The following is a 17,274-nucleotide window of genomic DNA, read 5'->3' on the forward strand; positions in this document are numbered from 1 at the left end:
ACAAGTGGCCATTCATTTTCTTATTGTTTCTGACAAATGCCAATTATATTATCTCAATTAACATTTTACCATAGAACCAGAATTACTTGACCAGACATTATAATTCCACAGAATCAAATAATCATAGAAATAGAATGACTAGAACGGACACCATCCAAAGAGCATGAAATTAATTTGTGGTTTATGTCTGTCTGTCTTTTATTTCTGCTACAGTAGCCTTACATACCCTGCTGCTACAGCACTGGTGAATTTTTCCATCAGGAACTGAAGGAGTTCTTGAGGGGTGCAGAAATAGCGGTATGTGTACAGGAACTGTTGGATGTAGCCCTCCAATAGAGCATTTCTGTCAAAGGAGATAGAACACAGAGTTTAGTTTGGTATCTGTTGAATGTGATCTCACTACACAACATGTCTAGAAGAATTAGGACAAATCACAATGAAACACATTTGGGCACAAATCTAAATAAACAGAAATGTCTCTTTGTGCCATATGTAGGATATCATGTAAAATGTTCTCAGCAATCATAGGCATGATGGTGGACAGTAAAATGTGGTGCTCAGTTTAATAACACATTGTCCACTAGAGGGACACTATTTAAACCATACGTGCTGATACACTGTTAATCACACTCATGGGTTTAATAGTTCATGTTTTACTGTAACCTAAACGTGTTAATGTAAGCTAATATATAGTGCATTAGTGTTACCTGGCATAGAGGTAGGACATGAGACCCAGGGGTGTGGCGGCCTGCAGGCTGCTCTTCCCTCTCTCTGCTCCAGACAAAGATACCAATCCCAGCACGGCAGGCTCCTCTGAGGGCTGGAGATCCAGAGGGCTCCCTGGACCAGATGCTGCCAGGGAGGGGAGGAGGGACATATCCATACCCCACTGATCCACACTCAGAACCTGACCAAACCAACCAGGCAGAGATTCACACTAAAAACAAATGGTTCCATCCATATAGTGCCAAATAAGGGTTATGTGGCTTGCAAACATAGAGTAAAACCTTTTAGTGCTATATGGAACTTTTTTTAAAGTTCTATAAAGAACCATGCTTATAAGGTTCTAAATGGAACCTGTATGTTGCTGTAAAGAACACTTTCCTAAGGTTCTATAAAAAAAACATTAAAAAAGGTTCTATACTCCGCTATGGTCACAACCCTTTTTGGGGCTGTATAGAATATGCTACTTTATAAACATTTAATGGAGAATGGTTCTATAAATCTCAAAGGTTCTTTGTAGAACCATACATGTTTTTTTATTCTGGTTTAATAGCCATATTATATTGTTAAAATTCCATAGGTTTTATTATTGTGTTTATTAACAATCTAATGATGGGTCATTCGCTCCCTGATATGTATACTGCTACTACCGTTTTAATAGCTTAAAACAACGTTTTTCTCCAGATAAGTTACAAAGTAATTCTCTAAAGAGGGGGAATCCTCACTGCAAAACAATAAATAGTGGGGAGAGCAGATCAATCTGGTCCACGTAGATTGTTTCAGTGTGTTTTTTAAATTATTTTTATTTATTTTTGCAGGCCATCTAATAATTTGGCCAGGTAAAAAAAGCATTTAGGCTTTACATTGGAGATTTGCAATTTTTTCATGGTTGTAGGTTGATTTTTAAGCATATTTTGTTTTAACTAAGAGCTGTTGGGGACTCAAATGAGCCGGCTCTTTAACGTGAAGCCGACTCAACGAAAAGACTCGGAATGCCCATCACTAGTTGAATCAGGTGTGCTAGCTATGGAACGGTTGGGGTTCCCTGAGGTAAGAACTGAGAACTAGTAACTTAGTCAACCATTCTCTATTGACACAAGGCCATACATAAGTCTTTCACAAGACACAGGGCCGGATTAAGAAATCATCTGTTCAACCTGTCCGCACCTCAAGATATTTCTTTACACAGTCTAGGAACTCCACTTTGGACCTCAACTCCTCAAACTGGATCTTGAGTTTGGACAGCATCAATCTAGCCTCCGAACCTTCAGAAGAAAAACACATAGAGAAAGAAATGCAATATTTCTATTTATCAACCAATAGTAGACATTGGGAATATAAAAGTGATGAGGGATTGATTTGTACCTTTATTTTTTCTCTCTTGGTGGAGCAGCTTTTGGTAGAAATTCCGGGTCTTTTTCAGATTCTTCATCTCGATCATGCGCTGCTGTTGAAGCTCCTACAAGGAGAAAATGCCATACATAAAATATAAAGTAGACACCAAGCCATTCAGATCACACACTCTATAAGGCGCCACTCGCCCGCCCACTAGTCATTCGCAAAACATGTCTCTCTTCCTTGCGCACTACGAGAACAGAAATGTGGTGATACATCTCACTCATATACTGTATGACCCGATTCAGGAAACTAGGTGTATGTCGCAAGTCACGACTTCACAGGAGAGCCGTTTGAACGTAAAAAATATTTTTGTTTATCAAAATGTGGGTTTTGGCAGAAATACCTTCTCGAACATGTGAACTTTCATGTGCCTTAATAACAAACATGTATGCCATCTGTAAATATGAATAAAATCATTAAATTACAAGCCTTGTTGGTTTAGCCACGGAAAAAGTCAGCAGCCTTCCCACTAGCCATGATTGGCTGAGAAAATGAGTGGGCTGGACATGCCGAGAGAGGAGTGCGGATTGGTCTGCCATATAGACGGCTTCTGTCTATTTGAGTTGGTCAGTCTGTGTTGGTAATCTGTCGAATGTACTGTGTAGTGGAGCTGCAAAAGTGATGCTCTCCACTTTCTGGAGGATCAGGTTTTGAAATAAGTGGAATAGAGTATGATAGCTAAAGAGATGGAGAAAACACCTGTCTCCAGATTACATCTTCAAACTAAGGGCAACGTGGCATGGCATTCGTGACAGTGAGACGTATGTAGATTACATATACAGGTAAGATAGTCTATTGTTAGCTAGCTACATTTTCAGATATTACACATTTCTGATTTTGACAGGAAGTGGTTTCATTTGTAGCTAAAGTGTACTGTTAGCTAGCTAGCTAACATTAGCTGTCTGGCTTCCTAGCTGACGCTATTATTTGTATCCTAGAGCAATTTGCTTTTCTAGCTAGAGCCTAATGTTAGCTAGCTAACATTGAACCTGGTTGGTTAGCTCCCAGAATATTCATGCAGGGTAGTAACGACATGATTTAGCATTGTTGTTTAACTAGTTAACGTTAGCTGGATGGCTCGTTAGCCAACGTTACGCAACGTGTGTGATCTTACACAATGTTTACCTAGCTAGGTTCATTGTTTAGCTAGCTAGCTACATGTCCTGTTGGATCTCTAGGGGCGCTATTTCATTTTTGGATAAAAAACGTTCCCGTTTTAAGCGCGATATTTTGTCACGAAAAGATGCTCGACTATGCATATTCTTGACAGTTTTTGAAAGAAAACACTCTGAAGTTTCAGAATCTGCAAAGATATTGTCTGTAAGTGCCCCAGAACTCATTCTACAGGCGAAACCAAGATGAAACGTCAAACAGGAAATGAGCAGAATTTCTGAAGCTCTGTTTTCTAATGTCTCCTTATATGGCTGTGAATGCGACAGGAATAAGCTTAGACCTTCTGCCGTTTCCCCAAGATGTCGGCAGCATTGTGACGTATTTGTAGGCATATCATTGGAAGATTGACCATAAGAGACTACATTTTCCAAGTGTCCGCCTGGTGTCCTGCGTCGAAATTGGTGCGCAAAGCCAGGTGCAAGTATTTTTCCATTTGATTGAGAGGAGAAACCATGCTTCCACGAACGATATATCATCGAAGAGATATGTGAACAACACCTTGAGGATTGATTCTAAACCACGTTTGCCATGTTTTCAGTCGATATTATGGAGTTAATTTGGAAAAAAGTTCGCGTTTTGAGGACTGAATTTTCTGGGTTTTTTTGTAGCCAAATGTGATGTACAAAACGGAGCTATTTCTAATACACAAATAATCTTTTTGGAAAAAACTGAGCATTTGCTATCTAACTGAGAGTCTCCTCATTGAAAACATCCGAAGTTCTTCAAAGGTAAATAATTTTATTTGAAGGCTTTTATGTTTTTGTTGAAATGTTGCGTGCTGGATGCTAACGCAAATGCTAACGCTAAATGCTACGCTAGCTAGCTACTTTTACACAAATGATTGTTTTCCTATGGTTGAGAAGCATATTTTGAAAATCTGAGATGACAGTGTTGTTTACAAAAGGCTAAGCTTGAGAGATGGCATATTTATTTCATTTCATTTGCGATTTTCATGAATAGTTAACGTTGCGTTATGGTAATGAGCTTGAGTCTGTATTCACGATACCGGATCCGGGATGGGGAGATCAGAGAGGTTAATCTAAAGTGTACAACACAAATTGAATATGACCGGTGTTAGTAAACATCTGCAAAAAAGCATAATGAAATTGTTGCCAACAGAGCTGGTTAGGCTGTTTTCATGTTGTCCATAGGTAAACAAATCATCGGCCAGAGCGTCAAGTGTGCACTCTGAACGCTCTAAGGGCAAAATGAGATGGGTGGGGCTAAAACTTAAGAGGGTGTGAACAATGTTGAATGGGTGTAGACAAAGAGCTCCTCACTAGATACCAACACATTCAAAGGCCATTTTCTCAAAAGTGAGTTTACAAGTTTATCAACTTTCAAAGCAGAATTACTTTCCCATTGTTCCTTAAAAATGCAGTGTATGATATACCATTTTGTAGCTCTGAGTCTCTACTTTTATCCAATGTATAAAACAACGTTTCAAATTTTGCTACCTAAGACCGAATCCAAGTGATGAGTAACATATCATATAACTGGGGTTAAGAAATTAACCTTGTGTTCTATTTCAAATATTTGTTGAGATGTATCACTGCTGGTATATGGCCAACTCTCGTATCATAGACATGCCTTTCGAACACAGCTAGTCATCCAACACATTCCTCCCTCAGAGACTCTGACACTGAGGACATCATGCACCAACGAAGGTGCAGTAACATCCAGTCGGTAAAACTTAATAAAAGTATGAGGGGTAGCCCAACAAGCCATATCCCATATGCCTTTAAACAGTGCCAAAGAAGTAGCCACGCCTCTGATGGAATGAGCACTCAGGCCCTCCAGGGGCTGTAAACCTTTGCTATTATAAGACAATATAATAGCCTCCACTATCCAATGGGATAGTCATTGAGCCTTGAGGAGGGAACCCAGGAAACAAAGAGCCGGTCGCTCTATATCTATCCAAGTAAATGCACAACGCGAGTACTGGACACAAATGGTGTGAAGGGCAACGGGTGGAAAACCATAAGCTCTAAGGCGAGACAATTCCATTTTGCAACGTAAGGGAAATCAGTAAAGCAGTTTATACAAAATATATTTCATCTCCATGATTTCCAGCGGTTGCTGTGAAATAGCCTCAAACACAATAAACAGGTCCCAAGACGGGGCTATAGGTATGGAGACTGGGCGTAAGCAACTTGTCCCCCTCATAAAACGACATAAGAGGGTCATTAAAATTAGTTTTTCAACCACTCCACAAATTTCTTGTTAACAAACTATAGTTTTTGCAAGTCGGTTAGGACATCTACTTTGTGCATGACCAGTAATTTTTACAACAATTGTTTACAGACAGATTATTTCACTTAAAATTCACTGTGGGTGAGAAGTGTACATACACTAAGTTAACTGTGCCTTTAAACAGCTTGGACAATTCCAGAAAATGATGGCATGGCTTTAGAAGCTTGACATAATTTGAGTCAAGTGGAGGTGTACCTGTGGATGTACTTCAAGGCCTGCCTTCAAACTCAGTGCCTCTTTACTTGACATCATGGGAAAATAAAAAGAAATCAGCCAAGACAGAAAAATACATTGTAGACCTCCACAAGTCTGGTTCATCCTTCGGAGCAATTTCCAAACACCTGAAGGTACCACGTTCACCTGTACAAACAATAGTATGCAAGTATTAACACCATGGGACCACGCAGCAGTCATACCGCTCAGAAAGGAGATGAGTTCTGTCTCCTAGAGATGAATGTACTTTGGTGCAAAAAGTGCAAATCAATCCTAGAACAACAGCAAAGGACCTTGTGAAGAAGCTGGAGGAAACGGATACAAAAGTATCTATATCTACAACGAGTCCTATATCAACATAACCTGAAAGGCCGCTCAGCAAGGAAGAAGCCACTGCTCCAAAACCGCCATAAAAAAGCCAGACAACGGTTTGCAACTGCACATGGGGACAAAGATTGTACTTTTTGGAGGAATGTCCTCTGGTCTGATGAAACAAAAATAGAACTGTTTGGCCATAATGACCATCGTTATGTTTGGAGGAAAAAGGGAGAGGCTTGCAAGCTGAAGAACACCATCCCAACCGTGAAGCACGGGGGTGGCAGCATCTTGTTGTTGGGGGTGCTTTGCTGCAGGAGGGACTGGTGCAGTTAATAAAATAGATGGCATCATGGGGCAGGGAAATTATGTGGATATATTGAAGCAACATCTCAAGACATCAGTCAGGAAGTTAAAGCTTGGTCGTAAATGGTTCTTCCAAATGGACAATGACCCCAAGCATACTTCCAAAGTTGTGGCAAAATGGCTTAAGGACAACAAAGTCAAGGTATTAGAGTGACCATCAGAAAGCACTGACCTCAAGCCTATATAACATTTGTGGGCAGAACTGAAAAAGCATGTGAGAGCAAGGAGGAATACAAACCTGACTTCGTTACACCAGCTCTGTCAGGAGGAATGGGCCAAAATTCGCCCAACTTATTGTGGGAAGCTTGTGGAAGCCTACCTGAAACATTTCACCCAAGTTAAATAATTTAAAGGCAATGCTACCAAATACTAATTGAGTGTGTAAACTTCTGACCCACTGGGAATGTGATGAAAGAAATAAAAGCTGAAATAAATCACTCTACTAATATTCTGACATTTCACATTCTTAAAATAAAGTGGTGATTCTAACTTACCTATAACAGGGAGTTTTTATGAGGATTAAATGTCAGGAATTGTGAAAAACTGAGTTTAAATGTACTTGGCTAAGTGTATTTAAACTTCCGACTTCAACTGTATCTGTCTCTGGTCACACCACTTCTCAAAAACACACCACTTGATTCAATACAGTGAGCATGTAGAAGGGGCTCTTGCCCTCTGGATAGCCTCAAAGCCTGTTGCATTCAGATTCATCCTTTCTCAGGCCAGACCCGGAGGAACATGTTTACTGGGTGAGGATGGAAAATCTTTCCATTTGCTTGGGTCATCAGGACTCTGCGTAACATTCGTTTCTCTGACTCTAGAGTGGCTACCAGAATGAGGGATAAGCCTTGGTCACTCGCTCTGACCAAATGCCGACCGTATTATCTCTTTGGTTATTGTCACAGCCGCGTATATCCCCCCCTCAAGCTGATACCACGACGGCTCTCAAGGAACTTCACTGGACATTATGAAATCTTGAAACCATATATCCTGAGGCTGCATTTATTGTAACTGGGGATTTTAACAAAGCAAATGTGAGGAAAAGGCTACCTAAATTCTATCAGCATATCGACTGTAGTAATCTCGCTGGAAAAACACTCAACCATTGTTATTCCAACTTCCGGGATGCATACAAGGTCCTCCCCAACCCTCCTTTCAGCAAATATGACCACAACTAGATTTTGCTCCATCCTTCCTATAGGCAGAAACTCAAACAAGAAGTACCCGTGCTCTTTAATGCTGGTCTGACCAATCGGAATCCACGCTTCAAGATTGTTTTGATCATGCGGACTGGGATATGTTCCGGGTAGCTTCCGAGATTAATATTGACATGTACACTGAAACGGTGACTGATTTCATCAAGAAGTGTATGGGAGATGTTGTACCCACTGTGACTATTAAAACCTACCCTAACCAGAAACTGTGGATAGATGGCAGTATTAGCACAAAACTGAAAGCTTAAAACACAGCATTTACCCATGGCAAAGTGACTGGGAATATGGCAGAATACAAAGAGAGTAGTCATTCCCTCCACAAGGCGATCAAACAGGCAAAACGTCAGTATAGAGACAAAGTGGAGTCGTAATTCAATGGCTCAGACACAAGACATATGTGGCAGGGTCTACAGAAAATCCCGGACTACAAAAGGAAATCCAGCCATGTCGTGGACACCGTCGTCTTGCTTCCAGACAAGCTAAACAAGTTCTTTGCCCGCTTTGAGAATAACGTTTACATATCTTACAACAAAACAAAGGAGATGATTGTGGACTACAAGAAACAGCAGAGAGAGCACCCCCCCATCCACATCGATGGGACAGCACTGGAGAAGGTGGAAAGTTTTAAGTTCCTTGGCGTACATATCACTGACAAACTGAAATGGTCCTCCCACACAGACAGTGTGGTGAAGAAGGCGCAACGGCGCCTCTTCAACCTCAGGAGGCTGAATAAATTTGTTGTCACCTAACACCCTCACAAACTTTTACAGATGCACAATTGAAAGCATCATGTCGGGCTGTATCACCGCCTGGTACAGCAACCACACCGCCCACAACCGCAGGGCTCTCCAGAGGGTGGTGCAGTCTGCACAACACATCACTGGGGGCTAACTACCTACCCTCAGGACACATACAGCACCCGATGTCACAGGAAGGCCAAAAAGATCATCAAGGACAACAACCACCCGAGCCACTGCCTGTTCACCCCACTTTAATTATGTCACTTTAATAATGTTTACATATCTTGCATTACCATTCAAATGTTTGGGGTCACTTAGAAATGTCCTTGTTTTTGAAAGAATAGCATTTGTTTTGTCGATTAAAATAACATCAAATTGATCAGAAATACAGTGTAGACATTGTTAATGTTGTAAATGACTATTGTAGCTGGAAAGGACAGATTTTTTATGGAATATCTACATTGGCGTACAGAGGCCATTATCAGCAACCATCACTCCTGTGTTGCAATGGCACGTTGTGTTAGCTAATCCAAGTTTATCATTTAAAAGGTGAATTGATCATTAGAAAACCCTTTTGCAATTATGTTAGCAGAGCTGAAAACTGTTGTCCTGATTAAAGAAGCAATACAACTGGCCTTCTTTAGACTAGTGGAGTATCTGGAACATTAGCATGTTGTGGGTTTGATTACAGGCTCAAAATGGCTAGAAACAAAGCACTTTCTTCTGAAACTCGTCAGTCTATTGCTGTTTTGAGAAATGAAGGCTATTCCATGCGAGAAATTGCCATGAAACTGAAGATCTCGTATAATGCTCTGCACAACACATCACTGGGGGCTAACTCCCTTCACAGAACAGCGGAAACTGGCCTTAACCAGAATAGAAAGAGGAGTGGGAGGCCCCGGTGCACAAGTGACCCCAAACTTTTGAACGGTATATACTGTATTCTATACTATCTACTTCATCTTAGTCTATGTCGCTGTAACATTGTTCATCCATATATTTATATATTCTTAATTCCATTCCTTTACTTAGATTTGTGTGTATTAGGTATTTGTTGTGAAATTGTTACATATTACTTGTTAGATATTACTGCACTGTCGGAACTAAAAGCACGAGCATTTCGCTACACCCGCAATAACATCGGCTAAACACGTGTATGTTACCAACAAAATTATATTTGATTTGAGTGGGGAGTATTGGACATAGGGGAGGGAAAACGCAGAGTCGCACCCCTAGTCGAGGTGTGTTTTTACCAGCGCAGAAAACCACACTCAGTGTTGTGATGCAAAGAGATCTATGGTGGCTTGACTGTGATCCTCCCAGATCTGGTTCTCCTCTTAAGGAGTCTCCGGTCCCCGTATAGAGCATTCCCTCTGTACATCAAGTCCATTTCCACAGTTAGTAGGCCTGGGACCTGAGTTGCGCGTAGGAAGAGTAGGTGTGCTCTGCTCCACAGAATAGTCTTGACAGCTAGTCTGTGTAGATGCACAGCGAGTGCCACTTTGGCAGTTGATGTATGCTACCACGGTTGTATTGTCTGTCCTGATCAGGATATGACAATCTCGAAGGAAGGACTGAAAGTGTTTCACTGAGTGGAACACTATCAGCAGCTCAAGGTGGTTTGACTGAGCGAGAAGGGGCTGTGGGAACCACAACCTGTCTAAAGCTCTTTCCTCGTAGGCTGCGCCCCCTCCTGTGAGTGGTGCACCTGTCGTTACCACCTTCCTCGTTGACACTGCCCCCAGGCGAGTGCCAGGAACAAATATCAAGGGGCTCCTCCCATGATAGAGTGCCCAGAGACAAACTGAGGTTGTTGTTGTGTAAAGATAGAGTTGATGTCATTTTCACAGACCCAATGCTGGAGGTCTCTCATCCTCAGTAGACCCATCTGTGCTACTGATATGGTGGATGCCATCAATCCCCACACTTAGGGACTGAGCGTGACCGAGCACCTCCTGTGGAACAGGGAGAGGAACAACATGATGCGGTCGTCGGATAATATAGTACGATAGGAGAGAAAAACCAGCTTGACTTCTGGATATTCTATTCTCTATCTCGGCATTAAAAACCTTTATATTTGGTTGATCTTGAACCCTTACTTGATGAGGGGGGTTACAAGGGAGGCTGTGTCTTGTACCGCTTGCTCTTGTGTCATGGAGCAACGCAGGTATGATGACAGATTGCTTATGTTATGACAGAAAGCATGTGTGAAAATAAGTGTTCAGTAGGTCGACTGAGGTGAATTAGTCACCTTGACAAGTGAAGTGAGACTTCACATTGGGCGAAGCAAGACCCCCCCACCCAGGAACCAGGAACTGCCGGAAATAGAAGCCGACAAAGTATTCTGACACTGGTATTACTCTGATTGACCTGTTGCTTAATAGAGAGCTTTTCTCCTCTCCTATGCGAACTGAGTCGCCACTTGCTGTTGAAGTTAAAGTCCAGTTAAAAACGGGTGTGTTCAGGACTCCCGAGTGACACAGTGGTCAAGGCACTGGTTTGAGTCCAGGTTCTGTCGCAGCGGCCACAACCAGGAGACCCATGGGGTGGCGCACAATTGGCCCAGCGTCGTCTGGGTTAAAGGGAGGGTTTGGTCGGCAGGGATGTTCTTGTCCCATTGCGCACTAGCAACTCGTGGCGGGCCGGGCGCCATGCACGCTGACATGGTCGCCAGATGTACAGTGTTTCCTCTGACAAATCGGTGCGGCTGGCTTCCAGGTTAAGCGGGCATTGTGTCAAGAAGCAGTTCCCGACCTTCGCCTCTCCCAAGTCCGTATGGGAGTTGCAGCGATGGGACAAGACTAACTACCAATTGAATACCACGAAAATTGGGGAGAAAAAGGGCTAATTTTTTTTTAAATGGATGGGTTCATGGTCAGCTGAAGTCGTCTGTACCCCTTTATAACTGTGGTCAATGCTCAGGGCTGGGCTGCGCATGCGTGTCAGTGCCCTGCTCTTGCGACAAGTTGCACACAAGTTAGATGACTCTCATTCACTAGTGCTGCCCTTTTGTTACATTTTCTTGCCCTTGGCTAGACGCTGGGATTGGAGACACTGTTTGGTGGCGACTGACAAATTGTCTTCCTACCTCAGCTACTTACCTCAGCTACACGGAGGGCACATGGAGGAAGAGTGAGCCCCCTCCATACGCATAGGAATGAGTCGCTGCACAAGGGGAGCACATATGTGCCTCTCCCCCGTTGTGATGGGGGGGGGGGTCTGTGCTCAACCAGAGAGAGGACAGGCCAGGACATTGTGTGAGCTGTGCACTGTCCATCTCTGCTGCTGGGGACTTACTCCTATGTCGGGCACCCTTTCTCCCCTCCAGGGGAAGGACTTGGCAGGAATTGCAGGAAGTCTGTTTTCTCCTTGTCTGACAAGCTGGACAAGTTGCTCCTGGAGTGCACGCAGCCTTAAATGGCACTTCTGGGGGTTGAGATGTGTAACCACACACATCTCATCTCAAAGTCTGTGGTCGGCTGTGTTTTTGACCAAGAGTTTGCCCATCTCTTGTAGCAAGTCAACCTGGTAAGCCAGCAGCAGGGATGTTACGTTTAAAGGCCTTTACTGAATGTGCTGCAGACACTAAGACCTTCTGGAATAAGGAGAAGGTGAAGCGCTCCATCTTTCCAGGGAGAGTAGTGCTGGCTGTAGCGAGGCATTGGGGTTGAGGTGGCTAGCCAATGACAGCTCGACCACCGGCGGCTTGCCGAAGCCGGTCTCCTCCATGCCCTGAAAATCCATGCTTACAAAGTGTCAGGTTAGGACTTTACTGGACAGGGGCTTGTCCCAAGCTGGGACCGCTGGGAGTAGTTGCTTCCCCAGGATGGTGCGAGAGGGGAGCTTCCTCCCATCGATCCAATCCCGCTATGTGCTGCCACCCCCCATGGTTGCAGGCCAGTCAATACAGAGCCTGGACGCTGCCCGTTTGCAAACATCGACAATCCCGAATCTTTTCATTGAATGCAGATGCTCCGCTAAGTGAGGAAGAGGGCCTTGTGCTATGGGGTTGGGCTTCCTCTTTTTCCTCGTTGGCTTTGAGGAGTTCGTATTCCTCCTCCATTGCGAATATCCAAGACCCCGCCTACGCTGCTTCTGTCTGAAACGGAGGACAGAGATAATCCAAAACCTCGTCCCAGGAGTACAAGCCCGGAGGCTGTACTGGCAACGAGTCTGGTTTAGGGGCTGCTCTGCGCGCTCGCCGTTTGAGGACACTCATAAGGCTGTGCCCTAAAATGCACACATTACTCTGGGATAGCGAGAGATGCTTCTGCGTCCTCAAGCCCCATGAAGGCGACACACAAAGAGTGTGTATCCTTGCCGGAAATAGTTGCCTTGCATGGACACAGGCGTGCCGGTGCTGGGGAAGGAGTCCTGCTCTTTGTAGCAGGCTCCATGGCTACGAGATTAACTTTTGCCATAGTTCTCGTGCAAAGCTAGCTAGCGTTCACCTCATGAGCTAATAGCCTAGCTAGTTAGCACAATGCTAGCCGGAGAAAGCTCATGCTTTCTTTGTCTCTCGATGAACAAAGTGTTTCTCTCGGTTGTCAAGCTGTGAAGCTAAGGACGGGCAGTCTAGTCAACACGACACATGGGGACATGGGTCGAACTAAACGAGAGAGAGGAGAGCTAGCGATTCTACCTCGCCAGGAGAAAAGCCAGTTGTAGAGGTATAGCAAGCTAGCTAGGTTAGCCAAGTCTTCTGGCGAGAGCTAGCCAAGTTTCAGCAACTAGCCGTGTGACGATAGCTACCACTGGTGACAGAGTAGAAAAATCTGAGAATTCTACACGAAGCAAAATAACTTTCCTTACAGTCAGTCTTTCAACACAATAATAATAGAGCTGAAGTCGAACGTTCAACAGCGTTAACTCTTGTAACTACCCATCCCGGATCCGGGAGAATTGTCATCAACTGACACTAAGTAGCATAACGCCAAGGACAAAACATCTTATTAGAAAATATTCATATTCATGAAATCACAAAGTGAAAAATATATTCAAACACAGCTTAGCCTTTTGTTAATCACCCTGTCATCTCAGATTTTGAAAATATGCTTTACAGCCAAAGCAAGCCATGCATTTGTGTAAGTTTATCGATAGCCTAGCATAGCATTATGCCTGGCTAGCAGCAGGCAATCTGGTCACAAAAATCAGAAAAGCAATCAAATTAAATTGTTTACCTTTGATGAGCTTCGGATGTTTCCTCTCACGAGACTCCCAGTTAGATAGCAATGTTCCTTTTTTCCAGAAAAATAATTTTTGTAGCCAAAAATAGCTCCGTTAGTTCTTCACGTTTGGCTGAGAAAACTACCGGAAATTGCGGTCAGAAAAATATTCAAAATTAGTTTTCCATATTATCGACAGAAACATGGCAAACATTGTTTATAATCAATCCTCAAGGTGTTTTTCAAATATCAATTCGATAATATATCAACCGGGACAGAGCTTTTTTCAGTAAGACCGGGTGGAAAAATAGCTACCTCTGTCTTTTGCTCGAGAAAAGAGCCATCAGGTGGACACTGACCCAATGTTGTCGCTCAGGCTCTTTTTTCAAAATAAAAGTCTGAAACTATGTCTTGTGATACTATACACATTAAGGAAGCCATAGAAAAAGGAATCTCGTTGATATCGTATTCACTGCTCAATAGGGAAGCATAGGAAGGGACTCTTATTTAGAAACCGCTGCGTTCCTGATTGGATTTTTCTCATTCTTTTGCCTGCAATATCAGTTCTGTTATACTCACAGACAATATCTTTACAGTTTTGGAAACTTTAGAGTGTTTTCTATCCTAAGCTGTCAATTATATGCATATTCTATTTTCTGTTTACTTTGGGAACGTTTTTTTCCAAAAATAAAATAAATGACCCCTAGATTCAACAAGTTAACCTCACGGTTCGACTAGGAACTGTTTAGCAGGAAGACAGGTTCAGGTCGTGCTGAGGAGAGCTTCAGGAGCATAATGACTCTTTTCAAGGAAGAGAGCGCGAATGACTAGTCGGTGGGCAAGTGATGCCCTATTCACTACTCGACCTGTCTCCGACAGACACTATGTGATTGGTTTCTAACATTGTGGATCGCTGCTCTTAATCCCATAAGTGATACATCGAAAAAAGTATTTGAAATATAACTCTTTTTGGTTCCAGGTAGAACCTTTTCTCCAAAGGGTTCTTAAGCGTTTTTTGTTGGGTGAAAATGTTGTCCTAGTAGGGATAGCCGAAGAACCCATTAGGGTGTAGATGCAGTACACACATAGCCTTTTAGAGTGTCTCCAATGTATGTACAGGGCTGGCTCTCTGCTTGCATCGCTCACTATGGTAACAGAAATCAATAGATCTTTTGAAGTGAGAAACGGGGCACATCTAATACTGATATGGAGCCATGGCTCTTAATGTGTGAGAGTGGGGCGGTCAGACTGTTCCATTGAAGGAGCAGATAAAAGCCCACATCATTACCATCAAAGCATACACAGACAAAGACAGCTCATTTGTTATTCTATTACACATGATAATGACCTTTCTGTCAAAGGTCGGAAATATATCATATTAATATTCAATAACAGTTTGGAGAACATAATGTGTCAATTACCCTAAAACCCCCAACTCCTTTCTTTCTATCCACCTCAAATCATGATCATACCATGATTTGCTTTAGCCATTAATGCTGTTTTGCTTGGTTTTTAAACAAATAATCTCATAGACCTTTCATGAAATCCATGCACTTATCCAGTTTGACTGAAAGTGTAATTACTATTTAATCATAAATATATAGTAATTTATTAAAACAATGTTATTTGATGCATGCTGACAATAAAAAATAATACTATAACATAACTCAAACGGAAGGAGTTGCAAGGCAGTGGTACATTCTCTATTATAGGTCATTACTCAATCCAATCATTTTAAATAAAGGCAGAGGCTGCGGATCTGAAGGTAACCGCCCCATTCCGCCTGTCCCACCCCCCGGGAAGCCTCTTCCCCAGAGTCGAGGATCCGAAATCACATTCCGCGCATGTGTTTCTTTACCTCTACTTTACGCACTATTTTTTATGGTCACCCTCCCTTCACATTTCTCACTGTCAATCGTGAATAATAATTCTTTAAGTTTTACCAGTGAAACGTCCATGCAGCATCCACATGCCAACCATTTGATCTCAATCAGTGTCATGGGAATATGCATCGTCTTGATTTATGTACAATGTTGTTTTGAAGTACAGTGTTGTTTTGAATTATGTACAGTGAGCGATGGTGTTAAACTGTAGCATTTTGTTTCAAACAAAGCACATATTTTCACTAATGGCTCGTATGATGTTGAGTGTTGGCTGCTTGAGAGAAAAATGCAACCATTCGCACAATGATCCCAAATTCTCATAAGAAATTAAGTGGTGTTTTTGTCTTACATTAATGTTATATTGTTGTCTTACATTAATACTATGCTATTATAATTGATTATGTTATGGAGAATATTATCCTTATGTGATTTTGCAGACAATGATTCAGCTTTAATATAACTTTTCTAAACAAATAACTGACTTTATTTGAATGAACTTTATTGGGTGTCTTGAAAAGTGCATAAATTACAATGTATTATTATTAAAAAAGCCCCATTCTCCATTCATCACTGAAATTCGCCAGAGTAGCCTGTTTTCCGGGTAGCCGAAACGAGTAGGACCCATTTCTCACAAATTAGGTCACTTCTTCCGTGACAGCAGTCTATCTGGGCTAAACTGTGGATCATTTTTCATTGCTTTGGCACAAAATGCATTTCAATGACTACATATTTCAAATTTCATGAATTATTTTCTCAGACACAACCACCAACAAAACTATATGTACCTATATGCCAATTTGCACATGTTTACATACTCTTTTCAAAACTGTTAAACTTAAGTTCAAAACCTAACATAACTCAACATTGAATAAGACAGCAATCTGCTACATTTCTACAGTAATGCCGTATTGAAATATATCCAAATCTAAAAAATGAAATACTACCAAAACAAATAAACCAACCACGGCTGATTCCCATTGTAGCTGAAAACCTACCCAGGTGTTAGTCTTTCAATTTCATTACCATCTGTACAAAAGGGGATATCTTAGGAATAATGCTGTACTGTAATGTAAACATGGACCCAGCCAGAGTACAAGACAGTAGTTTTGGAATTGTTAGTTAGATTACTTGTTATTACTGCATTGTCGGAACTAGAAGCACAAGCATTTCGCTACACTCGCATTAACATCTGCTAACCATGTGTATGTGACAAATAAAATTTGATTTGATTTGGATTTGATAGAGAAGTGGCTGACAGGGGGAGAAGAGTGACTGGGAGTGGGAGAGGGAGAGGAGTACGTATCCGTGGTGGAAGAAGACAGAGAGGAAGATCAAGAGCTGTAGTCTCAGGTGATATTAGGGCTACTATAATTGATCATGTAATAAATCATGGTCTATCAATGATAGTCTGAGAGTGCAATCCAAATCTGTAACGCTCAACAGTGGCATCTATTGTGAGAAATTTCCAGCAAAGCAACAGGTAAGATGTGCATTTTGCAAGGGCATCTGACTGAACCACACATTACAGAAGTAAATTGAGCAAAGCCTCCAAACCCACTTGTGTGTAATTGTTTTTGCATTTAGGCTTAGGACCCAACGGTTATCTCCCATAGGTGGGAGAGGTAGGATTTTCACTGCTGTGCAGGAAACTGCAATCGTTGATATGGTCATCAGAAACAGTGGCATAAAACTCACAGAGATTCAGGACAGAGTGATGGCAGACAACATTACATTTGGAAATATTCACAGAGTCCTGAAACAACATCAAGTCAGGATGAAGCAGTTGTACACTGTCCCCTTTGACAGGAACTCTGAACGAGTCAAGCAACTC

At 42.2% G+C, this 17,274-nt stretch overlaps 1 protein-coding gene across 1 annotated transcript in view; it reads right to left on the reverse strand.

The window, feature by feature from the left end:
- Window positions 1-17,274, reverse strand: part of LOC110502312 (kinase non-catalytic C-lobe domain-containing protein 1) — a 98,248-nt gene that overhangs the window by 27,905 nt on the left and 53,069 nt on the right. Inside the window, exons 18-21 of the mRNA XM_021580246.3 lie at window positions 2,089-2,182; window positions 1,891-1,988; window positions 708-907; window positions 227-343 (exon numbers count right to left, since the gene is read on the reverse strand). Coding sequence (XP_021435921.3) covers window positions 227-343; window positions 708-907; window positions 1,891-1,988; window positions 2,089-2,182 — 509 coding nt within the window. The remainder of the gene's footprint in view (window positions 1-226; window positions 344-707; window positions 908-1,890; window positions 1,989-2,088; window positions 2,183-17,274) is intronic.

The sequence above is a fragment of the Oncorhynchus mykiss genome, chromosome 23, assembly GCF_057628025.1.
Source record: "Oncorhynchus mykiss isolate SJ-2025 chromosome 23, ASM5762802v1, whole genome shotgun sequence".
NCBI lineage: Eukaryota > Metazoa > Chordata > Actinopteri > Salmoniformes > Salmonidae > Oncorhynchus > Oncorhynchus mykiss.